Below are 26302 nucleotides of genomic sequence, written 5' to 3' on the forward strand. Positions count from 1 at the left end.
AGATGGTACCATTTCCAGCTCAAAACAACTGAATAGTAGTAGTTCATGGTCATGACGCACCCTTACAAAATAATACTGGTTGAAAATAACTGCTTCCTGATACCCAGCTACTTGAGAAGGCGCCTACTCCACCAACCATCTAAAGAGCAGACTTGGAGTTGGTAGTATTTGTCCTACACCCTCAATAGTAACCAAACATTTCTTTTACAAGCTCTTCACCTGGTAGGGAGAGTCAATGAACTTCATCCTAGAGAGGAATCTTCGCAGCTCCCCACGCCCAATTTTGGGGGTGGCCTCGTTTAGCTGGACCACTTGGCTCTCCATCAGTGCCCACCGCAGACTAAGCTTGCTGACCACCAGGGGTGCCGGATGCCCTTCGGAGCTTGGCCCTGTTGTCCTGGTAACATAAAAGGCATCTTTCCAGAGGTCGTTGATCCCAACTGAGGAAGGATAAAAAGGAGAGCAGTTAATGGGGACAGATACCTTCCACTAACGAGAGAGTGGTTTGGCTTAGCCAAACCACTGGATTCATCCACTTATTTCCTCCTTCACTAATTCACACAAGTTTATTGAGCACCTACTCAACGCAAGGCACCGACTACACAATGGGTGCACGGGGTGAGTGGCTGCAGGCTGGAAACGCAGCAAGTTCTCGGTCTCTGTACCCGTGCTTCTCCGAAGCTACTTCTGAGAAAGCCCAGAACAGGAAGGAGAGGACAGGCCAACGCTGGCGACAATTCCGTGGAAAAGTGAGCACAGCAAACTAGAAATTCTGAGGATTCCTAGATTGTCAGAACCTGGTGGCATAAGCTATGTACCTAGCCAGTGTTTATATTGCCTCATCTATAAACCAGGTGTTGTAATAAAAATGGTCTCAACTCTTAATTACCATTACGTAATGTTCACTGAATAATAACGTACGCTACTATTGAAAAAGAGCTCATTTAGATCCAATCACAGGATTCTGCAAACTCACAGCTCCCCACCCCAGCCGCCGCCACACACAGAGCCAGTGGGCAGGAGCACCTGCAAGCTCCAGTGCAGCCCAGGGGACCCAGAGTCACGAGCACCGGCTTCAACTCCAAGGCGAACGAGAGCACGTCTGAATGGCAAAGGACTGCGGACAAGAAGTAAAGAAAGGAACCGTGGCCGGCCTGGCCTTGCCTGACGGGACGGCAGGCCCTGGGAGGCCAGCTCCAAGGAGGAGACCTTCGGACAACCCCAGCCCGGCTGCGGCGGCCGGCATCCTAGGGCTTTGCCTTACAGGTCTCTAATTCATGAGCTCGGTTTTGTTCCGTGATGTCCACTAGACGCATATGTAAATGTTAACAGCAGTTATGAGTGGTCCGATGACAGGTGATTTTTCTTTTTCCCTTTTCCTCCCGGCTCCAGTTTCTTCGCAATGGGCACGGGCACTTTAGTCCAAAGGACGTCTCTGTGAGCCTGAACAAATGCCCTGATCTGCTTTATCCCTCGCGGTGAATCCCGGGTCCTAAGCTCCTACAGGGTCGAGAAGCTAGTCTGATTTGCATTCCCAGCACCAGGCGCAGCACCTGGCGTGTGGCTGGTGCTCAGTAAACATCTGCTGTCCCTTGGGGATTGGACAGCACTGCCCCGCGGCTTCTAGCACGGTCCATGGTCCTCACCATGTGAGCCGGGTGCTCCCTCCAGAGGGCGCTCTCGGGCGATGGCCTGGGGCGCCAGGGCCACCAGGGGAAGCGCACATGCGTCCTGCTGTCACCCACAAGCACACCCCCTCCCCTTGGTGGGACGATGGTATCATCCTCACCACAGCTGGCACGTCCCCTCCCCTTCTCTGTGTGCACAGACCCCTCCCCATCCCTGGGACTCACCCTCTGAAGCCGTCACGGTGCCCGTGGCGTTGGCCAGGTCCAGAAGGATGGAGGGGAAGGCTGGATGCAGGAGGTACAGGTGGTGAAGGCTGGATGGCTCGGTTCCTAGGACCACATCCTGACAACGAACAACAGTGAAAGCAAAGGTTAGTCCACACGCCCACGTACGACGGCGCCTGGATGAAAGGACGGCGGAGACGGTGGTGATTACTCATCCCCTGCGATGTGAAGACCAGATCCCAACTGCGAGGATGTGTTTGAGAGAAACTCCCACATACGAGAGACATGTCATTTCAAAGAGCTGACTAAACACTAACTTCTTCAAACCACTAGAGCTAGAAAATGCTTTCTCCCTTACAAGAAAAGGAAAGGAAGAGAGGAACTGGGCAGCCCCGGAAAAGAAACTGATGGAGCCCCTGCAGTCTGGTGCCTACCGGGGTATTAGGAACGCTTCTTCCCTGACAGCAGGTGGGGCTTTGCGGAGGCAAAATTTGCCTATAAAAGAAATAATGAGCCAAAGACATTTGCCTTCACTGGATGTTGAAGCCAATCGCAAGTGTCGAGCTAAAAGATCACAAAAATCTGTTTCTGAAATAAACAGGACATGGACCAGACAGAGCTCGTTAATTATAAAACAATAATTCCAAGGCCTGAGTGTCAGTCTCCTGACGGCAGGAAAAATGCACATCGGAACTTTCTTTACCATATACAACTCCCGCGCGGGAATATCCTGCACACACGACGGCGTTACAGCACTGGAGGCTCAGGCACAGGCCTGGCTCAGCCCCCCAGTGCCTCCCCTCCCCTGGGAGCATCCCCCCCCCCCCCCCCCCGTGTGGAGGTGTCAGCCCTGCTTCCACACCGTCAGCAGGGGAGGGGACACGCGGGCAGGAAGCTCCCGCCTGGCTCCCGCCATGCCACAGGGCAGAGGAGGGCGCTCCCACACATCTCAGGATCCCAGCACCACGGGCAGATCTCTGGCCCAGCTAACGTGGCAAGAAAATAGCCCACCTCGCTCCTCACTGCCTACGGAATGGAGCCCAAACTCCTCCACGTGAAAACCAAGGTCTTATGCCTTCGAACCCCAATCTGCCTCCCTCAGCCTCCTCCAAGTATACACCCGCGCACCCCACGCTCCAAGAACCTCTGTGAAACGAGCACATGCTTCACCTGGCTTTCCCTGACCGTGGCCAATCTTATTCCCCCTTAGACGTCTTCCTCACGAGCCCATTTCCGCACAGTAAAACACTTCTTGTCTGCAGGTCCCTGACTCGATGCCTCCTCTTTCGTGAAAATCTCCCTAATCACCCCCAACAAAATGACTGCCCCCCTCCTTTTGTGCTTCCATCTAAACTTCGTATGTGCACCTCTATTACAGCACTGGTAGCATGCCTTTGTTTTGTGGTCATTTACAGACGCTTACATTTGAGAGGCATCTGGTCCGAGCCCCTCGTTTTAGTAAAGGAGGAAAGTCAAATGTTGGGTACACTGCGCACAGTCACCTGGCAGGGAACGGCAGAGTTAGGACAACCATTTATGGAAATCTGACCCGAAGGCGAGGGACTGTATTAGCATCTTCACTAACAGAGAAAGAGCCGAGGCTCAGAAAAGTCAAGTCCTAGAGCGCAGGGCTGATGAACCCAGGACTCTCCCTCCATCAGGCTCCCCCATCACCCAGGACCATCTGTCTTCTCCTCCAGGGGGTAGCACTGTTCCCATTTTCCCCTGAGGCCCCTGGCACACAGTAGGTGCTGGTCAACTTGTGCTTAACTGAACTAAATCAAGGTGAGTGTTATTCAACATCCCCAGGCACCTCGTATACGTGGCCTCCTGCCTCCTCAACCTTGTTAAAGTGCCACAGGACAGCATTTAAGACGTTCTCAAATCTGCCTTCCACGTAGCAGCCCTCCTCTCCCAGGAACCCCCAGGTGAGCCCTCTTCTTCAGCCCAGCATCCCCACGACTGCTTTACCACCCCACACCCAGGCCCATTTCCAAAATCTCAGCTTACTCACCTCAAAGGCCAGCCCCAGCCCCCAGGAAAGCCTCCCTGCCCACTGTAGACCAGGCACGGTCATTTCTCTTCAACACCTGCAGCACACAGGAATCATCTGCAGATTCGAATCTAGACTTTTTATCCTGTATCTACGCCTGCCACTGCCGGGAGCCAGGAGCCGGGGGCTGTCGTCAGCTTTCGCTGCTCAGCTGAAAGGCGAAGCTGGGGAAGCAGAGCTCCGGGGGGAAGCAGGTTCCTGCCCTGCCCACCTGCGGGCTGTTTTATCTGGGCCCATAACCACTCGGAAGCTCGGCTGGTCTAATAACACTTCCGGACCCAGTCAGCCCCGAGAGCAGCTGCCAGCTGACGAAGTGACAGAGGGACCCTCCCAGGCTCACTCACGGGATTGGGAGGTGCAGCTGACAGCCCTTCAGCCCAGAAGAGGAAGACAGACTTCTGGTCCACAGTGGCTGCTGAGGTGGCTGGGGTGTCTTCCATGTGACATGGAACGCTGTAACTCCAAGTGACCAGGCCAGAGTCCCCATCCACCACCATGATCTGCAGAAGCGAAGACGGTGAGTACAGCCCACCCTCAGAGAGACAGCAGAAGACACACACACACACACACACACACACACACACACACACACACACGCAGATAACAAATAACACATACATTAACAGGAGCAGCTTATCAGATGCAAACAATGGGGTGTTCCGAGAGCATTAAACAACAACTGGGTCCAGGACCCTAGACAGAGTCTAGAGGACTGCAGAATTCCCAAGTGGGAAGAGGGGACGTGACAAATCATCTAGGCCTCCTCTCGTCCTCACATGAGGGAATGGAGGCTCCGCGACAGGAAGTGATGCCGATTCTTCCCTGTTTGGGACAGTCCTGGACGGAGCAGCCCTCCCACCACGGAGGAGCTGAAACCCGAGCCTCGTCCCTTCCCTCCAGCGACCGCAGCCACCGTGATTAGGGGGAACACAGTTAGGTGACAGCTCTGTTCTGTCCCCTGCGCTAAAAGCTTTAGAGTTTGATTCTGTCATGTGCATCCTGACGGGTGCAGCTCAGCCCAAGGGGAGTCTCAAATTTAAAAGAGCATCGTCCGCACACGCGAAAAACATAAATTAAGAGAAAATTCGCTCCTTAGTTACATCTCTCAAAGGTTAATTAAGGGGACTGAATTGATAATCCCTGGCAACACCCATATTTCCTTGTCACCCCAAATCCCTCACACGGCAAGGTTCCAGAACAAAACAGCCTCTCATTTGCCAAAATCCCCAAGAAACTCCCCCATCACCTCCAGCCCCATCATCTTCATGGCCTCTCTCTCAGTGTCTCCGCCCTGCACCTCCTTCGACAATCCCTGCCCTGCCCCTCCGAGGTCCTAAAGCCTGCCCCCCTCTGCCCAGGGTCAGACTCTGCCTCACCGGGAGCAAGCAGGGGGCGAAGCTGGCAGTCCAAGGTCCCCTTCGTTAGTCTCGGGGAGAAAAGGAGTCCAGAGACACTGTACTAAAACATTTTATCCAGTCATACATATTATTCCATTTAACTGTCATGACAACCCTGTGCAGGTAAGTGGTCTCATGACTCCCACTTCATGGATGCAGAAACTGCAGCTGGGTGAGACTGTGTCGTCTGCCCAAGGTCACCAATAAGCAGTGGAGTCAGGGATTAAAACCCAAGCCTGAACCCTCAGCATCTCAGCTCTTAACCAACTCACATGTATCCTTCTTCCTTCATCCTGCTGGGAAGGCCAACGAATATTTCCGTCTCTACCTGAAATATCTTTGAAGTACAATTAGACGCCACTTCTTTTCTGTCTAGCACTGCTGGGAGGCTCTCCCCAAAGTAGCGCCTGTCTCCTCAGATCTGCCCCCTATAAATGACTAAACAGCCCCACTGCCTCAACACCGCATCCTAACTCCGCAGCCTGGCTTTCAGGCCCTTCCCCAGCTGAGCACGTCCTGGCCGCTCGGGCAGGGGTGCCCCTCCGCCCAGCCTCCTGTGTCCATCCAGCAAGCCTCTTCTCTGCTCTCGTGATTCTGCACATCCAACCCCCACACGACGTGAAGCATCTCGACGCCCTTCACTCCATCTGCTCCGCGCGTCCCCGTGGCAGCGTGTGAACCCGCGTTCTAGCACGCACCGCGAAGCACAATGTGCAGGCACCCCAGCGACTGCCTTGTCCTCACTGATGCTGTGTCTCCACAGACATCATCTGTGCACCTGGCACAGAACTTGGCATACGTGAGAGGCAATGATTAAGTGTTTGCTGGACGTCACTCTCAGGGAACAGTATGCAACCATATATAAAGACATATTTCACTATGAAGATAAACCAAAATGCTCAGTGGATTATAAAAAAAAGAAATTTTAAAAACTCAAATTCTGCCTGTAGTGTTAAAGGAATGAAAACTATCTATCCAGTCATTAAATCCTCACAATATACAATCTGACATAAAATCAGAAAGACCTCTCTGTGTCCTTGGAACACACCCTACCATCCCTCTCGGGGCCTCTGGAGCTCCTGTCCAGGCCTACCTGCCCCTCCTCTAGAAATGCAATTCCACTGCAAGGCTCTGCTCACCCTTCCCGCCTTTATGAAGTCCTCCGTAACAACCCAGCCACCCCAGCTGGCCCACCTTCTCTGAACTCTCAGGAGTATGTGTACTGAAGTAGTACATTTATTTATACCTGCCTTTCCCCACCAAGAGACTTCAGAAGGCTCCTGTACATTGAGAAGGAACTCCTGCACAGGAAGGAGGGCAGCTAGAAAAGCTTCCGATGCTGTAGATTTTAGCACCGCATTGTGACTTTTCATTTTATCCGTTCAGCTAGACTTGGAGCTCTTTGAAGGAAGGCTCTGTGTTTTAGACTCTTTTTATTTCTCACGATGCCTAGCTCAGGGCTGGACATCACATGCATACTGGATATATGTTTTGACTGATTTTGAGTCCCCAGGCTTTACCTTTTTCATCCCAACTCCATTTGGTATCTGCAGAAGGAAGTCTAACGTCTCATCATCCGTGAAATACCCAGGAGTAGGCTGGCTGTAAGTGACAACAACGTGAGTGATCGGAAGTAAACGAGAAAAAGAGGAGAACAGCAATTCCCTCCCGCCCTTCCCTGGCATTGGCCCCAGAGAGCAGGCCATCGCTCTGGGCGATGCTGAAACATGGGCAGGTGGGACAGAAAGCAAACGTGCAGAGGAGCGCGCTGCCAACCTGCGCAGGCCCTGGAGGCTCAGGGTCCAGGACGGTGTGAGATTCTGCCCCCGAAGCAGCACGAGGCCTTGTCTGGTTGTGATCAGGAGGTTCGTGCTGTTGGAGTCCGGCGCCTTCACCATCTGCAGGAGCTCCACCCCATCGCTGCGTTAAACAAGACCCCGACGGTGAGTCTCAGGCTTGGGGGAGGTTCCTGCCCCACTTATTTTGGCTTTTCCTCTTCACGTATGTGTTTATATAGACCCTTGCGTTCATCTCCCACCAGTGTCTTGTCAAGCGGGGCACTCTGCCGTTTCAGTTGAATCTCCTTTTCTTGGTTTCTTTAGAAACCAAGGAGCTGTAGAAAATTCACGCGAGTTCAGAAGGAACTGACAGAAGTGCCTCTCACACCGGATGCTCTGGGAAAGGTAACAGAGCTGAGGACAATGGCAGAGAAGCAGACAGAGTTCGGGACAGGATGCTTGAAGCTGTCGTTAAGTTTGGACAGCAGCTCACACTACACACTTTATCCAATTTCTTCTCCCTCTGTACAAGTGGGACCACTCTATTTAACATCTGTCAAATGCACTGACACAACGTGACACTGCCTACGAAAATACTAGAAAATGATATGAAGCTTCTGGCAGAAAAAGAACAAAGACAATTAACACCCAGGCCTGAGGTGAAATGAGTAAAATCCACGGCATGTGACAAACGACATGCTTTTAGTTAAGAAATAAGAAAAAAGAATAAGATTTCAGGGATGCTGCCCTTGCTTTTGCCTAAATGATTCTTCAACTAAGAGAAAAATACAGGAGAAGAATAGGGCAGATTCTTCAGCACAGTCTGACAAGCAGTTCTGTTAAATAAATTCATCTCCCTACCCGAGGTTCCCCAGTCTCGCCCTGCCCTGCTCTGACTCCCACCCTGCCAAACAAATATCCTTCTTTGCCACCTAAGTGCAAAGTGATGACAGGTCATGGTCACCCACACACAGATGTCAACACATTCTGTCACCAAGAGAAGAGCACCTCTAACTCCCCTTAACCAGATAGGAGGTAAATGAAGGCCAGCACCGTCTTCCCCCCCAAACCTCTGCCCACATGTTCACCAACCCCACCAGACACTGGCTCCGGGTCTCACTGTGCCAGGGCTGGATGACTGCCCACCTGTAAATGTCAATGAGCTCAGACAGGTTGATGGGTCTTCGCTTCTCCCACTCGGGCTCCTCTATCTGCAGGGAAGGTGGTAAGCTGTCTCGATTTTGGGCCTGAACGAAAATGTCCCGCAGGGCGACAGCCTGGATATTTCCTAGGGGCACAGAAGACCCAACACAAAGAAGGTGAACTTTACAGCGCTTTCCCAGGGTGAGGACGGGAGGGAGAGACCCAGAGCCTGGGCGTCTGCCCAGCCCAGCAGGGAGCGAGTGGGGAAGTGGTTAAGAGGACACTGGACAGGGTCTTCTCGTTGGAGAAGAGTGAATGCCCTGCAGCAGGGGCCCCCGGCAGAGGAGGTGACAGAGGGCTGGTCTCCCTACCATACAGGGAGGCCTCACCACACACCCACGGGGACAGCAGAAAAAATGAGCCTTGCTTCTTACCAAAGCCAAACAGGATGTAGGCAGCCCCGCTGGTGGTGACGTAAACCTGAGGGCCGATCAGGTTCCCCACGCCCACGATGGTGTACTTCACGGGTCGGCCCACGGGACTCCCTGTCCGGCCAGACACCAGCAGAAAGCACAGATCTGGCTGACAAAGTGAAAGACGGGGGTTGAGTCCATAAAAGCCCTATCTTTTCTGAATCAAATCATTTCTCTACACAGTCATTGCTTCCTCGTTAGCTAAGGGGTCAGAAACACCTCCCAAAGTTGGAAAGCCCAAAGCCAAGCCCGCTTTGCTCTATCCTCCTTGGAAGTTATTAGAAAGTGTGGTAAATGCCCCACCCCTTGTCAGATGGTAGCTCGGGCAGCTTCCCCGAAGCACAGCTGGTGCTGACGAGCCATCTCCTGAGGCACAGAACTCCAGCCCAGAGCGACACAGATGACAGCTGACCCCGGTCACCACCCCCATACCCAGAAACCCCCAGTAATATTTGGTCCCAGGAGAATCAGTGCAGGCAGCGTGCTCCCATCACGACACACCCGTCTGGCCTGGCCACCATCAACCTCACTCTCAAGCAGAGATCAGCAAACCCTTCCTGTGAAGGGCCAGATGGTAAATATTTTACATCTTGCCAGCCAGATGGTTTCCGTAGCAACTACTCTACTCTGCCACTCTGGCATGAAAGCAGCCATAGATAATACGTGAATGAGCAGGCGTGACTGTGTCCCAATAAAACTTTATTTATAAAAACAAACTGTGGGCTATAGTTTGTGCTAGAGGATTTTCTTTTGGGAATAGAGTCACTGATTGGGAAACATAAGGACTATATTGATATCTTGACTTCAGTAAAGCTTGTGACAGAGTTGATCCTCATGAATTCTTATGCACAAGATAAAGAGATGTGGTTCTCAGTGTACCCCGAGAAGGGGGCAATGCCAACCCAGAGGGAGGTTTTAGTGGAATGTCACAGCGCCCAGCTGTTGTCTCATTCCTATTAATCATTCTTATCAAAGACCTGAATGAAAAGAATTCAGGTTTATCACAAAGCTGACTGAGAGAGATAGCTAACATGCTATATGGCAAACTCAAAATTCCAAAATGTCTTAGCCTGGAAGATGGGTCAAAACCTGGAAGAAAAGATTGGGCCATCAGTTAAAAGACATGGGTGTTTTATCGTAACAAGACTTATCATGGTGGTCATTTTGAAATGTATAGAAATATCAAATCAGTATGTTGTATACCAGGAACTAACACTGTTGTAGCTTAATTATAAATCAAAAACAAACTCATAGAAAAAGAGATCAGATTTGTGGTTACTAGAGGTAGGGGTGGGGGGAGGGGGCATTGGAGGAAGGTGGTCAAAAGGTACAAACTTCACATTATAAGGTAAATAAGTGCTCGGGAAGTAATGTACAACATGATAAACATAATTAACACTGCTGTAGAGTATAAATGAAAGTTAAGAGAGTAAATCCTAAGAGTCCTCATCACAAGGAAACAATTTTTCTATTTCTTTAATTGTGTATCAATACGAGATCATGGATGTTCACTAAACTTATTGTGGTCATTTCATGATGTCTGTAAGTCACATCATTTTGCTGTACACCTTAAACTCACACAGTGCGTGTGTCAACTGCATCTTAATGAAACTAGAAGGAAAAAAGAAAGAAAGAAGTAGGGGGGAATGTGAGTATTTTAACTGGTTATAAACAAAAACTGATTTCTAGAAAGGCTATCACAATATTTGTCTGCATTTACAGAAGTACAGAGTCTATATCAAAAGAAGTAAAAATTTCCTTATGTTGATATAACTAGTTATATTACAAATAGAAAACTGTTTTCATTTATGGGTACCACATTATAAAAGAGATAGGGACAAAGTGCAGTGAAAAAAGAAAGAAATCAAGAAAGAGAGGGATCTGGATCACGTTGCATGAGGAACAGTATGAGAGAGCGGGGCTGCTTCGCCTTGAGAGTAGCTGGCTTTAGAGGGACCGGGCTTCCGGCTAAAGGGCTTTCATGTGGAAAAAGGATTAGATTCACTCAGAGTATTCTATGAGGCTAAAGCTGGCACCATAAATGGAAGCTATGAGAAAGCAGATTTCTCACCAATAAAACAGAACTTTCTAGAGTGGACCAAAAACAAAAAGGACTGTCTCACAAATGAGTGCTTTCCCATCAGCCTGAGGACTCAGAGGGAATGGGTGCCAGTATCTGGAACAGTGTATCACCAACTGTAGCACAGTGTGAGAGGGTTAACCTCACAGCTTCTAAGGTTCCTTCCCACCGACGTGCTAGCTCAGCTCGGTTCTCTAACCCACACCAGGTCCAGGTGTTCCGAGCCCGCCTCACTCCAAGCCCAGATCTAAGAAAGTCACCTCTCTACATCATAGACCTAACACATCTCATTCCTCCTTCCACATCTGCAGCTCGGAGCAACCATGTTCCTCGGGTTCTTTGCTGCTGGTGTAGAGGTCAGAAAGGTCAGTATGAAGATGAAGCTACCACTCTGAACCTACCACTTCTCCAAGATTTTTTCTAGTCCTGTCTACCAGTTTCCAGGCAGAACGGAGACTGGTTCATAACTAACCCCTGCACCCCCCAAAAAAAGGCAGAGAGTAGGAGCAGGTAAGAAGCCATTCCTGTAACAGAGCCCCATAGCTAGGCAGGGTCCTTCAATCAGGCCTGAACCGTCATCTCGTCCACCACCGCTGGTTAGAAGGCAGATGGGAAGTCTAGGCTAAGATTTTTAAACTTGTTCAGGACACGTCAACCTGCCCGCTGTCTTGCTATGCTTCTGCTAACAACCATAATTCCTTTAAAAAGAAACTCCCCATACTTTCCACTTAGGGACCTTCTGAGAATCACTCCCTGATGGATGTAATCAGTAAAATTCCCCCGGACCCTCTTTATTCACAGTGACTGGAATGAAAAAATGTTATGTGAAGAATTCCTGACGTTCTGGTTCAGTCTACTTTGAGACCAACTGACCAGTGGAAGAAAAACAGAAAGGACCCCTAAAAGCCACCAGCCTTCGAAAATTTCCCTCTTCTCCTCTCTCATCTCACAAGCATAAAGTATTGCCTGAAGTACTAGAGCAGAGCTCCTGACACTTGTGACTGGTGGAGCGCTGTGAGTTAGTTTATGGTGCTCTTGACAGAAAACCATAAAATACTGATAGATTGAATTCCCCTCTAAATAAGTTTACTGCAGATTTTGTAATTCCGCTTCACATATGCATCACAAAAATCACAATGGAGTCCAGTAAAATTAAAATCAGCTATCAAATGAGGCACAATGATCCGAAGCCACATCTTCCCACAAATATTCTTGGCCAATCGTTCAATTCTTCTGTCCACAAGCCTTTCCTAGCAGACTCACACTGGACAGTCTGAGGAAAAGTCTAAGAGAAAGACTGACAGAAAATCTTCAGGAATAAAAACTTAAAATTGAGATAAGTCTGTCCATTAATATAGTCTTTCTGTGATTTACAGGGGAAAAAACTACTACTATTTTATCTGTGCAGAGAAGAACTAGTTCTGGGTCACTGGAGTTCCAGCAAAGCATAATTGAGAAGCACCATTTAGGGACCACTGTACTAGAACCAAAGTCTGCAGGCACAGCCGAGACAACAACTCTTCCTTTGGTTGCTGTTGTTATTACTTGTTTGATTTACAATTTTTTCTATATATATTTTATGAACTTTCTATCTGTCTGTCTCATTTTATAGTTGCAATAAAAGTTAAATATACATAGCAAAACCAACAATATGTACACCTGGTGAAAAACAGGCACCACTCTAGGCATTTCATATATGTTAGTTCTAATTTTCCTAACAGTCCCGCAAGTAGAATAGCATCCCCACTTTACATGCAAAGTAACCAGGGCTGGGATAAGCTCTGCGGTTTGCCCAAGGCCACAGGGCAGTAGAGCAGGAATTCAAACACAGACCTCACTGGCTCCAAAGCTCCACCATGCTGGTCAACAGAACCAGGAAAATGGGTTCATAATGGTAATTTATTCACTTAATCTCACAAAGAAAATTTAATCAAACCTAAGCCCTTGTAATGAGAAGGTTTCAAGCAGCATTTCTAATAATGACACCAGGAACTGATTAAAGTTGATGCCTTCCCTGTAAGAGACAAGGACCACCTACATGGAGCATACCTGCAATTCCCCAATGGCCAGAACCGCGAGATCTCTAACGCCATCTTCATCCAGGTCCGGCAGCACCACGCCTGGGGCAGCCAGGGTCCCATTGGATAAGTAGTTTGGGTCTAAAGTCCAAATGGCCTTCCCTGGGGAAGGATAAATAGGGTGAGCACTATTAGGGCTTCCTGCCTCTGCAAAAGGCAGATGCGATGCTCCCAGGCCAGGAAAGAGACTCAACAGGCTGAAGGAGAGACAAGAAGTCCAACATACTTTTTCCTTTCATTTTTATCTTACTGGGGAGAAAGGGAGGAGGGAGTATGAATTGAAATCTTCTGGTACCTGGCTAACAAGCCCATGTAATAACGTCACACCTGGAGTTTTTAGGTCACGTGGACGTGCTAAAGTCTCTCCAAGAAAGAAGATCCCACTTGTCTGGGATGGAGGAACTGAACTGCTACAGATGATTCCAACTCCTAAGGAACCATCCAGGGGCAGCGAAACAGAAGCCCAACTCACTCCTTCCACCATGTGTTCAAATAAGCAGGAAACCATAAAAGGTTTTCAAGATGACTTCAGTGCTAGAGTCAACTCACAGGCAAAATTTTTTCACTCAGAAGAACCCCACTCCCAAACTCCAACCTTTACAGCTAGGAAGGAGGCTATTTATCCAGCTTCACTTGAGTCCAAGGTTAAGAGCATATTAGAAGTATAAGACCCTGCAAGAAGCCTTCATTCCATTTGATTCTTTTCCATTCTTTTTGTCACGTATGTCTGAATGCGATAAGAAGATAAAAGGCCAAATCAACGAGCCTCCACAAACCTTAGTTTCTTCAGTGGCATATTTTTAAGTGGTTAATGCCCACATTTACATGTGAAGCCTCGTATGTCAAATATGAAGAGAAAAAGCTCCACTGTCTTCTGTATAAAGAACAGAGTAGGGAGATTATTTAGAAACCGAAAGCCTTGGGGTAGTTTCTGTTTGGATAACTCAGTTTAGCCCCATCCTATCACTAAACAGGCTGAACCGTGGATCTATTACTCACTCTACTCAAACCCTTTCTCTTATTTCCCTTAATATCCACCTTTCAGAGCAGGAAATCAGACCTCCCACCACAAGAGAGTGGAACGGTCCCTTCCCACCAGATTGTTCTAACCCGAGATTAGGGATCCTGGGAGCCGGGACCCCTCGTGGCCAGTGATCTTTACCTGAAGTCGCGTTGAATGCGCTGAGCATCTTGCGTGTCCCCGTCACAAGGCAGACAGTTCCGGCCATGCTCCCTGGCATCAGATCCAGACAGGTAATATCTCGGGCCTCCTCAGGGAGGGGACTGGACCAGAGGGTGCTGCCGTTCATCCCCGAAAGACACACAAGGACAGCAGGTGGCCTCAATACACCTAAAAGCACACAAGAAACAAGAAAGGGCAGGAAGCAGAGGAGATAAGAGGGAGAGATGAGCAGGGGGCCAGAAAACTAAAAGGAAATAGAGGTAAGACAGCAACTCAGACCTGTGCGCTCAGCTCCCTGCCATGTTTCTGGCAGCAAGGCCTGCAAACAGAGTACCTGTCACATCTGCTCAACACATCTGTCACGTAAGACGAGCCACCACAACCTCCTCCAGGCAACCTGTGTGCACCTCCACTCGCCCAACACGTGTTGACGTGTCTGTCACCTTAGCCCCCGCCAAGCAGGGATATCCTTAAGGCTAAAGCCTGTCACATTCATTTCTGCAGCCTCAGTGCTTTGCAAAGCGCCTAGCATATCTAGCAGCCAAGTGCTTTCTGAATAAAAGGAGCAAAATCAAGACTATGGAAAAGGAGTGGTTGAGAACAAAAAAACCAGGAGGCAAAGTTATGCTCAGAAAATTGAGACTGATCTAGAATATGTGTAGACCAAGGAGCAAAGAACCTGAATTCTAGTCATCGCTAGCACATGCTTCCTGAGAATAGATTTTTTATTTTATTTTATTTTATTTTATCTTATTTTATTTTTATTTTTTTTATTGAGAATAGATTTTTTAAATCTTAAAAAAAAAAATAAACCTGAGGATTGCATTCAGCAATGATCAGGAGGTCTTCCTGGTCTAGAGTTCCATGGAATCAGCGGATCTGGCCCCAGTTAGGAAAGAATATTTGGGCAAATTTAACACTTAGATCCAAAGAGAACTGGTAAAGGATTCGAGCAGCTCGCCTCTATAACAAAGAATCCTTCATGTCGCTCAGTTAACCTATCAGAATAGTAACTTTCTCACTTGTCAGTTCCACATTCACTTTCAGGACAGGGATACGACCCACCTCACACACTCCCGCTTTTCACTTCTAGCAACAGCTAATACGAATGAGGACGTAGGTTTTCAAGCTTCACTGTACCTATTCCTCAGAACTGCTAATTAGATATACAGGTGACAAACTGGCTTGCCCTTCCAGACCTTGTTGCCAGAAGCAGCGATTGACATGACAGATCTCGGCGATGTATGTTACCTCCCAGACTTCCCAGGGAGGCTCTGATTAACAGACTGTGCTGTCCTTCCCCCTTCACCACCCTACTGACTCCACATCAATTGTGGGACTCGTCTTTTTCCCGGTGGTGACGGGTCATCCCTTCCCCATCAGACCACGACTCCTTGAGGCAGAGACCACACTCCTCGGGTTTAGCGCCACAGAACCAGCGCAGTTCTACGTAAGGTGCGCAGCAGGTTGTTGGATGAATGAACAAATGAACAAACAAATAAGAAACGCAGTCCTCCTCGTGTTCAGTGGCACAGAACTTTGAATCCACTGGCTGTGGTGACAGGTACAGCAGTTTGAAGTAAGGGTCAAGGGCGTGAACTCCACTGTCCCATTTGGATCCCAGTGCCCCCACTACCAGCTGTGAGGCTTTGAGTAAGCTCCTTAACCTCACTACGACTCAGTCTCCCCATCTGCAAATGGGGATAATAATATTAGTCCACCTTATAGGTACACTGAGGGATAAATTCGTTCATAATATGTTACACACTTACAACAGCGCACAGCACATACAAAGTACCATGTGTTAGTTAGCTCTATTGTTATTTTTATAATCTATGACCAAATCAGGCTGGTCCATATTATGTGCAAACTCATGGCCTTGCCATGATGAGTCCTGATATGTAGCAAACCGTGTAAAATACTAAATGACTAAAAACATCTCTAAAAGTGGATGGAGGAAATTTTTACTTCAGAGGCTAAGGAGTCATAGGCAGAAAAAAAACATAATTAAGGTTCAATTCATACAAAAGTCAATTTGTAGGTTGGAGGTTCTTTCCATAAACAAATCTATGCCCAGATTGCTTCTGCATATTTCATAAAAGCCTCAGAAAGGTATTTCTAATAACATCAGAGAGGCATGCAGCCTAGAATTCTCTGTAACATACCTAAATGTTTATCCCCTGGCCTGAACAATTAAAAAGTAGTTGGTAGGGCATCCTCAGCCTCAAAACAGAGTTCCTGTATCAGTTTACAGACTGCAGGTCAAATCCACTTTAATGGAGGCTGCAGGACAAACCAAAAGCCCCCATGTACCTACAATGAAAATGCAATTTTTCTTTTTTTCTTTGCAGTTGACACGTATCCGCTGGGGTCCCCCCAAAACAGCCCATTCAATTAGGGTAAGTTGTGGAGGTTTAATAAAGAGACTGTTTACAAAGATGTGGTCAGGGCGTGGAGAGACCTCAGAACTGTTACGACTCCCAGGCCCAAAGAGACAGGGGAGGAAGTGTTTCCAGGAATCCAGAAAAAGAAAGTCCTCTAAGAGGACCACCTAGAGAGAGGCTGTGACCTCTGATCAAGGATGTAACCAGCCTGAGGTGGCCCGGGGAAGTGGGGACCAGGGGAATAAATACCCTCTGGTCACTCTCTACCTCTCCTCCAGCTTCTGGCCTGTGCTCCCCACTGGCCAAACCCAGTGGAAGTCTGCAGGCCGGAGCCTGACATAATGCATGTGGGTCAGCCTCCCGTCCAGATGGGAGCAGGATGGAGAACAGAGATGGAGGAGGAAACAGACAGGGTCAAAGGAAAACATCTGGCCAAGATGTATGTGTGGAAAGATATGTTAGAACACGAGCAAAAGTTTTCTGCTGAGGATGGGAAGGTAGATAGAGTCTATATTTATTACCATCTAAGAGGCCAGGGAGAACTAACACAGAGAAAACTCAAGCAACCTAAGTGCTAGTGCTGTTCAGGGCAGGCGTGCAGGCAAGACACTTCCTTCCTGGATCTCAGGTTGGTCCCTGGACCGGGGCGCCCTCCAGCTCCTGTGCTCCATGGTTCCTTGAACCAGGCACTATGTACATGCAGGAGCTTCCTGACGAGGTCCATCATGTATGATGGATCCCCAAGAGCTTTTTCCTCGCTGCAGGCCCGTCAGGAGACAACCCCAGTGCGTTCTCTCAGCTCACACCCTCCAACCAACCAGCTTCTCCCACCGAGGCCTCCAAAAGACACCCTCTTACCAGCTGCACTCCCGTTCCCTGATGTCACGAAGGAGAGGAGTACGTCACGCAGGCCGTCTCCATTCACATCCGCCAGGTCCAGTGGAGACAGGTCCCCGCCTGATGGACACATGAGAAACAGAGTCCTCAGCGAGTGACACAGACCAGCTCCCTGCTCCAGGCTGGAAAGGGAATGTTCCATGAAGACCAGGCGGACTTCTGAGTCCTCGATAAGATATACGGACCCAGTTCTGCCTGTGCCTCTCACCGAGGACAGCTTGAATCCCCGGGGGTCAAACATAAAACAAACTAGAGAAGACTCTGGAAGGTGGAGAGAAGGCAGGCGGGCTGGGGACGGCGAGAGCCAAGGCAGGACAAGCTGATGACCGGCCAGGTGTCCCTTTGGCCTCACACCCCAGAGGGGGCGCCGCAGAAGCCAGCAAGCCAGACATGCCAAGAGGGACACACGGAAGGCCCCAGAACAGCTGGTCCCCAGCCAAAGGGCAGGAAAGGCACAGCCTAGCAAGACAGAAGAGGTCTGGACAACAACTGCTCCACTCCAACCGAACGCCACAGATGAAACTGCGGCCCCACCCAGCCCCACAGCAAAGGCCAAGAGGAAACCCTTGCCCGGCTGTAACAGGGCCCCCCTCACCGCACCAGGGTCCTGTCAGAGAGGGCCGGGGGGGGCGGCTGGATGGCCATCCCCGCCTAGCAGCACTCCGGCCTCCATTCACGGGGGAAGCCGACAGTTCTACCCCCACCAAGCACTAACGGGGCCGTCCCCCAGCCCTGGTGTCAGCAGAGGCCTGATGGGAGCCTGGACCCCCCTCTCCACCGGGCAGCGACCAGGCAGGCAGTGTCACCCCACCCACACACACACACCCCGGAACAGTGGGGAGTCAGAGGATGCCTCCCGAATTAGGAGAGAACGCACACGTGGCTAGTGGACGCGCAAACTGGTACAACCACCATGGAACATAACTTAACATCAACTCCTAGAGCTGGACAGGCACACAGCCTGTAACCCAGGAATTTCACTCCCGGGTTTACGCCCTAGAGAAATTTTTACACATTCCAACAGGAAACACGGACAAGGATCTTCTTATCAGCATCACTTATTTTTTAAAAAATAGAAGTCACCTAAATGCTCATCAGCAGTAAAATGGATTGATCAATTATAGGATATTCATACCCTGGAAAATCAGTGGTGAAAATAAACAAACTCCAGTGACAGGGCCTTGATACAAATAAACCTCAAACATAGTCTTTAAATATGCTGAACAAAAAAGCAAGTCGCAGAAGATTACATGATTATATCGATATTTATATGAAATTCAAAAACAGGCAAAATTCAAGAATATATCGTTTAGAGATGCATATCTATGGGGTAAAACTCTTAACACAAGTAAAGGAATAATGACACAAAACTCTGGCAAGTAGAACCCTTTGGGCGGCAGAGGGGGTTACAGTGAGGAGGGGAGGGACACACGGGGGATTTCAAAGATCTTTACGAGGTCCTATTTCTTAAACTGGGTGGTGGATACACCAAGAATTTGTTACTAGTCTTTACGCTGCACATAAATAATATTACAAGAGCTAACTTAGAAAAAGCAAAAAAGGAAGGAAGAGAGGGAGAAACATTCTATGTGTAGGAACACATCCTAAGTCGATCCACCCAGTTTTGCCTTAAGAGAAAGTAGCGATCAGAAGCTAATTCAGCTGGGATCGGAGAAGGGTCAGGGAGCAAATGTTTCTAGATCCAGATGATGCAGGGGTGTGGGCATGCTGTGGGGGGGGGGGAATTTGTCCTCTGCCTTCTTAAGGTTTTTACCTGGGACTAACATAAGACAGATGAACAAGGGAAAAGCACTCAAATTTTATTTAATAAAATTGTGCATGTACGTGTGAGTCCCCACAGTTAAAGACCCAAAGAAGTGGCTAGCCTCAGTGTTTATATCCCACATTGCACAAAGAGTGGCAACTGGAAAAGTAACTAAAATATATGAGGGAACTATAGGAAGATAAGAGTTATTCTAACAAGGTCTGTTTGTATAGATTTCTTTCCGCCTCAACCCCCTGTCTCTGGTGATAAGAGTGTTCTTTCCTCCAGGTATAGGGAAGGCATCTTTCACCTGGGAGTTTCATCCCCTGCTTTCATGAAGAATCGAAGGTCCGAGTGGCCCTCTCGCATCTGCTGTTGGTCAAACGCCTTTAATTCAAAATAGTCAACACGCCAAAGCGCCACGTTGGGCTGGTGTGTTCTGAGCCCCTTCAGCCTGGTGCAGTTTACGAGGAGCAGGACCACTCAGCACTGACAGTTAGATGGGATCCCCACTCTTGACCCAGAGCAAGCTGTTTTAAAGAAACCTGCTCCACAACCTAAGTGTTCACGGACAGACAAATGGATAAAGAAGATATGCTACACACATACAATGGAATATTACTCAGCCATAAAAAAAGAATGAAATTTTGACATTTGCAGCAACATGGATGAACTTGAAGGGTGTTATGCTAAGTGAACTGTCAGACAAAGACAAATACTGTATAATATCACTCATATGTGGAACCTCAAAAATACAACAAACGAGTGACTATAACAAAAAGAAGCAGACTCACAGATACAGAGAACAAACTAGTGGTTACCAGTGGGGAGAGCGAAGTGGGAGGGACAATGTAGGGCTAGGAGATTTAAAAAGGGGGTTATTATGCGATTATAGGAAATCACGTGTGTGAAATTTTTGAAAACTGTAAAGTACTGTAAAATTTAAAGAGTCTTTCATTCAATAAAAAAATAATAAAAATAAAAAATAGGGACTTCCTTGGTGGCACAGTGGTTAAGAATCCACCTGCCAATGCAGGCAACATGGGTTGGATTCCTGGGTCGGGAAGATCCCATATGCCGTGGAGAAATTAAGACCGTGCGCCACAACTACTGAGCCTGCGCGTTAGAGCCCACAAGCCACAACTACTGAAGCCTGCTCACCTAGAGCCCGTGCTCAGCAACAAGAGAAGCCACTGCAATGAGAAGCCCGCGCACCACAACCAAGAGGAGCCCCTGCTCGCCTCAACGAGACAAAACCCGCACACAGCAACAAAGACCCAACACAGCCAATTAAATAAAATAAATTTATAAATATAAATAAATAAAATAAAGAAACCTGCTCCAAAATGAGACAAAATAGCCAGAATTACTTGGGTAGCACCATCCCAACCATTAGGAGCAAGAAAAAAAAGCTGCTGCAAGGAAGCAACTTTCTTTGCCTTCAAAAGAAATTATTGGATAAACAGCACGGTCCTACTGTCTAGCACAGGGACCTATATTCAATATCCTGTAATAAATCTTTTCCATAGTGGAGAAGAATATGAAAAAGATATATAGATATAGATATATAGATATATATAACTGAATCACTTTGTCGTACACCAGAAACTAATACAACATTGTAAATCAACTATACTTACTTCAATAAAAAAGAAAAAGAAAAAAAGAAATTTAAAAACAAGAAATTATTTGAAAATTCAGTTTAGATCAGGCTTCTACCATCAACAAAAACCTAAGGGCCCTACAGGAGTTGTGGCCTCTGGCCTGACCAGGATGGGAGCTTTACTTTTCTCTTAAACCGCCCTTCCAACAGCTTTGCTCCCCACGATGCAGCCTGCGGTGCACAGCAGGACTCAGCAAACCAGGGTTCTCTCCTCTCTGCATCTAATTAAGACCTTCCCCAGTAGACACACAGCGCAGCGATCCTCCCAAATTTTTGGAGCCGTACTGATCCACCTTTTTGTCTTATTTCAAATCCTAACCTCCTAACCACCTCTACACATGGGGAGAAATGCTAAGAGACACACATTAATTTGTAACGACTTGGAGGAAATTTTCAATGTAATCAGAAGCTTTCCGGAGTGACATGCAATCGCAAAGTTTTACAGACGGAGAGCTGAAAATCCTGCAGCTCACCTCCTTGGGGGCCCAAGTGACGGCTCCACATGCTGTGCAGGTCTCGGGGGGGACAGGGGATCAGGAAGGCACACACGAGCACCAGGACCATGGAGATCACCAGCATCAGCAGAAAGACAGACGTGCGCACGTAAGATGCAATGGAGGAGGATGCCTTCTGCTCCAGGGCCCCCAGGGGCTCCAAGGGGTACCCCTCCGTGGTGACATCTGAGAGATGCGGCTTCCCAGCCCCTGAGACCTCGGCATCTGAGTCGGGCTCCGGTGCTTCTCCCAGCGGACTCTTCCCATTCTTGACCCCTCCGTTCTTCTGCTGCAGGTTAAGCACCAGATCATCTTCACTCTCGTCGCTGTCGGCCTGTGTGAGGGGGTCATATTCCCCTAGGTCCGGGCTCTTCTTCCCTGAAAAGACAGAAAGCCAGAGGGTCAAGGGGAACTTGGAAGGAGGAACCCTCAGCAAACGCACGGCAACAGTAAACACCTAGGAGAACACACAGAACAGAGCAGAACAAACAGAACAAATGTAAGTCGACAAGCCTGGACCTTGGTAGCCGTCTATAAAATAGATGCCTACGAAAATGGGGAAAGAACGAAAGAAAAAAAGAAAATCACAGTGTTCTAGAATTATGGTTTCATGAATTTAAGAGCATTGGAAAAGAAAGAGAAAGTGGCAAATTTCAAATACTTTTTAGTTTAGAAATAAAAAAGCCCTCTCTTAATTTGTGTGAACCTCACTAATGAAAAAGACCATGGTTTTTCCGTGAACCTTCCACACACCTAATGTGCATATTTCCTTTGAGTATCTTAGATCAGTGATGTTCCCGTCTTTCCTGTGACTCCGCTGAACTTTTTTTTTTAAACATTTTTTTGATGTGGACCTTTTTTTTAAAGTCTCTGTTGAATTTGTTAAAATATTGCTTCCATTTTATGCTTTGGCTTTTTGGCCCCAAGGCATGTGGGATCTTAACTCCCCAACAAGGGATCAAACCCACAACCCCTGCATTGGAAGGTAAAGTCATAACCACTGGACCGCCAGGGAAGTCCCTCCTTTAAACTTTTAGAACAACTGTTATCTGCACACTGCTCCTCATGGGCCAATATTTGTGGCTTCCCAATTGTTTCTATGGAAGCCATGCAGAAAGTCAAACAGTGAATTTCATCTGGAGACATCTTACCAAAAACTTACTCTTGATGGGAAGCTGCTGCATAGCACAGGGAGATCAACTCAATGACTGGTGATGGCTTAGAGGAGTGGGATAGGGAGGGTGGGAAGGAGTCGTGGGAGGGAGGGGATATGGGGATATATGCATACATACAGCTGATTTACTTTGTTGTACAGCAAAAACTGGCACAACAGTGTAAAGCAATTATACTCCAATAAAGAGCTTAAAAATCAAAAACAAAAACAAAAACTTACTTTTGAGAACTTTCCAGTGAGGCTAACGCCCTTTCAGTCCATGTTTCAGTAAACAGTGGTTACCTGAAAATTGCTATTCTGAGCCTGCATGCCGGGAAGGGTGCAGACCTGAGGAGGTGGAGGACTTGTCTTGAGGCCGGTTTACATGACAAGCACCCTGGTTTTACCTGGACCGTATTTTTGCTGGGGTGGCAAGAGGCGGACATTGCAGGCGGGCTTAAGCCCACCTCCTCCCGAGCCACCCCTGGTGCTCACCACCAGCGACTGGATGAGTTTATGCCTTTATGTCAGGTGGTAGCCAGATAAAAACCAAGAAGTTTCTGGTTTGGGAAATTACCTAGTAAGCTACTGCCAATGTAAACTCTATGGTTAAATCCTTTGCTAAGAATATAAAAAAGAAAATGCAACCCAGATAATTAAAAAGGGGAAAGGAAGAATTTCTGATGTTCTTCTCTGCCTCTGGTCACTGTGATCTTGGTGATGTCACTTCATTTTGTCCAATAAATATTGAATTTGATTTTTTAAGGTATTAAATTATAAGAAAATAAACCAATTATTAGAAATTTAATGCAAAAAAGTACCTCCAGGATATGCCATAGAGTCAGCCCAGCTCTATTAATTCCCATGATTTTTATATTTACTCTATAAGCCAAATTGTTTTATTACTTAGGGCCTAAGTAATAAGCATCCCAGATAACTTTATTTATAATAGTTTGCAAACAGAACCATAGGTTGTTGTAATATTAACTCTAATACTTTTTAAAGTTTTTTTTTTTAGCTAAAAAAAAATACACCTGACAGAATGTTTTAAATGTGCTACCTACATATGGTAGAGTATTATTCAGCCTTAAAAAGTAAGGAAATTCTGAAACATGCTACATACAACAGAGATGAGTCTTGAGGCCATTATGCTATGTGAAACGAGCCAGTCACCGAAACACAAATAGTGTATGATTCTACTTATATGCAGTCACATTCACAGAAACAGGAAGCAGAATGGTGGCTTCCAGTGCCTGAGGGGAGAGGTCCATGCTGTTTAATGGGTATAGAATTTCAGCTGTGCAAGATGAAAAAGTTCTGGAGCTCGCTTGTACAACAATGTGCATATTCTTAATAAGACTGATCTGTACACCTAAAAATGGCTAAGATGCCAAATTTTATTGTGTGTATTTTAGCACAACTTTTTAAATTTAAATTAAGGAAAAAAGAATACACCTGACAAAGAGGAAAACATACACGGCAGCCCCAAATCTCTGGGATGAAAGTGACTTTGAAGGTCACATAATCCACCTCCACCTCTATTCCAAACCTGCACCTCCTTACCAATGCCCAGCAGGCAGTCCCTCAGCACACACCTTGCCGGAAGCTGTATCAGGGAACTCACTACCCTCCCACCTAGAAAGCAGTGCCTCACACTGATTCAAGAATCTACTTCTGGGCATTTGCCAACTATCTGTCCTAGTTTTAATTTCTGGGACCCCACTTCCCCATGCACATCTTTACATACTTGAAGATACCAATCATAAGAAACCTAAGATACAATATTTACAAGTTCAAATCTTTACAATAAGCAACCTAAAGTCAAATCTTCACTCCATGTCTCATTAACTGTGTGACCTCAATTAAATTTCTTAACTTCAGTTACCTCAATTTCCCTATTTGTGAAGTGGGATAATTATTGTTCCTACCTCATATGACTGTTATGAGGATTAAATAAGATAACATATGCATGGTTCTCAGTCACACTCAATAAATTTCAGCTTGTTATTACTGCTGGCATTCTATCTCCCCACTGCCCTCACCCAACCTCCTCAACCCCAGGTTGAATATCTCTACCTCTTTCAACCCATTACTTGAAGACCCACTGTTTCAGGTGTCCATAACATCCTGGTCCCTCTCCTCCGGACACAATGTGATGTGTCCGCGCTCTTTAAAGGATGGTTCCCAGGCCTGAATACAGTCCCAGGGGTGCAGTCTGACCAGGGGAGGGGAGGGCAGAGAGGACATGACGATTCAGTTCCTGTAACCTAGGATCAGGCCAGCTTTCTTGGTAACCCCATCACACGACTGATTCAACTAAAACTCCCAAGCACTTCTACACACGCTCAAGCCGTCTCATAACAGTACAATTTTTAGCAACAAGTGAAAAATTTAGCATCGACACTTACTGAATTCAATCTTGCTAGTCAGTTTCCACCTTGCAACAAACACAGCCTAAAACATCACCTTTGCCAACGTGAAATCACGACTGAAATACTGGCGAACAAAACGGTTTAAAGGAAATGCATTTTCATTATATGATATACTATCACAGGCAGGAAGAAAACTTGACTGCATATGCTGCAGAAACTTGTAAATTCTTTAATAAATCTATAAAGATGGATTCTTTGAAAAACAAAGCCGCTGTTGAACTGGTCCCTCTAATAAGGTTATGAGCTTCTAGTTAATGATGGCGAAGGAAGGCCTTTCTGTCAGTCTCTTCCTAAAACCAGTGGGGGGAGAAAAAGAAATAAAAATAAGGGGAAAAAAGCAGGGGCGGGGTGGGGCAGGGCAGGGGGTAGGGTGGGCGCAGCCACATTTCCAAACGAGAATTTATGAGAAACCGTTGCCAAAGGCAGTGAAACTTGTATCCAATAGAGGAAGTACAGTAAGAATAGGGACACACGTCTCAGGTCTCCAGCAATAAGCAGAGTTCACAGAATTAATAATGGTGATGACGTGGATAACAACTGGAAATGTACCGAGGGCTGCTCTGCCAGGCGCTGGTCCAAGCACTTACATGGATAAACTCATTTAATCCCCACAACAACCCTAGGAGGGAGGTACCATTCTTATTCCCATTTTATAACCAAGAAGATGAACATCTAGAGAGCTAAGTTACCTAAGATCACAGAATTAACAAGAAAAGCCAGGATTCAACCTCAGGCAACTTGATTAGAGTCCACAGTCCTAACCAATCGGTTATGCTGCCTCCCTTGTTCCATGGATATAAAGCCAAACCAAATAATCTCTTGCTCGGAAAGACAAAGTTTGGGGTCCCAGAAGCACCAAGGAGCCCCATTCAACACCAGAGTCAAAGGCAAGGTAAGACTGAAGGAGAAAAAGCACAAGCTTCTCTCTTTACAAGCAGCAGGCTGGCAGCACAGCGGGTTAGAAGAAATACTGCAGCACTGTCAGTTCTCCAGAGACTGATTTTTTTGGACCGCGTGGGTCCAATTAGGAGAGAGAAACCAGACAGTAATTCAAAGAGGATAGTTTAATATAAAGAATTATTAAACAGTGACAGGAGAGTAAATATAAATCTGGGAAGAGGAATCCAAAAGGCATCCTAGGATGGGGAGGCTGTATCCCAGGAAGGACAAACCCGGTATTTAAAGGGTCCAGATCCACTTTCACAGAACAGGCAACAAAAGTGGATGTGGAGCTCAGGGGCAATAAATTGGTAACAAGCATGAAAAACAAAGAGAAGTAAACGCTAAATCAGCACTCTAAGGCCCTGTGACAAACGCCAGCCAGGAGAGAGACATCCACAAAGGAAGAGCACTGGTGGGAAAGGGATTGGAGTTGACAGCCTAAATTAGATTCCAGCCTCCCAGCCGCCCCAGCTCACTCAGCCTCTGCCCACAGGTCAGCCAATCGCTGGCTGTAAAACAGCCACTCATTTAAAT

The 26302-nt window shown here is 47.3% G+C and overlaps 1 protein-coding gene across 5 annotated transcripts in view; it reads right to left on the bottom strand.

The window, feature by feature from the left end:
- The window catches only part of FAM234B (family with sequence similarity 234 member B), a 34357-nt gene that overhangs the window by 2901 nt on the left and 5154 nt on the right, over nt 1-26302 (bottom strand). The window contains exons 2-13 of one of the 5 annotated variants that reach the window (XR_009048452.1): nt 21221-21619; nt 17281-17379; nt 14018-14206; nt 12827-12957; nt 8659-8806; nt 8228-8369; nt 7080-7223; nt 6824-6905; nt 5576-5640; nt 4251-4406; nt 1854-1971; nt 278-397 (exon numbers count right to left, since the gene is read on the bottom strand). Coding sequence is in view for 2 of the 5 variants with exons in the window: in XM_057702795.1 (XP_057558778.1) it covers nt 220-440; nt 1854-1971; nt 4251-4406; nt 6824-6905; nt 7080-7223; nt 8228-8369; nt 8659-8806; nt 12827-12957; nt 14018-14206; nt 17281-17379; nt 21221-21619 (1829 nt within the window). In the remaining 3 variants the exon portion in view is untranslated. Of the gene's footprint in view, nt 1-219; nt 441-1853; nt 1972-4250; nt 4407-5575; nt 5641-6823; nt 6906-7079; nt 7224-8227; nt 8370-8658; nt 8807-12826; nt 12958-14017; nt 14207-17280; nt 17380-21220; nt 21620-26302 lie in introns of those variants that run through there. The other 4 variants (XR_009048451.1, XR_009048450.1, XM_057702796.1 and 1 more) reach the window with 4 other exon arrangements.

This window comes from Hippopotamus amphibius, chromosome 12 (genome assembly GCF_030028045.1).
Source record: "Hippopotamus amphibius kiboko isolate mHipAmp2 chromosome 12, mHipAmp2.hap2, whole genome shotgun sequence".
Classification (NCBI taxonomy): domain Eukaryota; kingdom Metazoa; phylum Chordata; class Mammalia; order Artiodactyla; family Hippopotamidae; genus Hippopotamus; species Hippopotamus amphibius.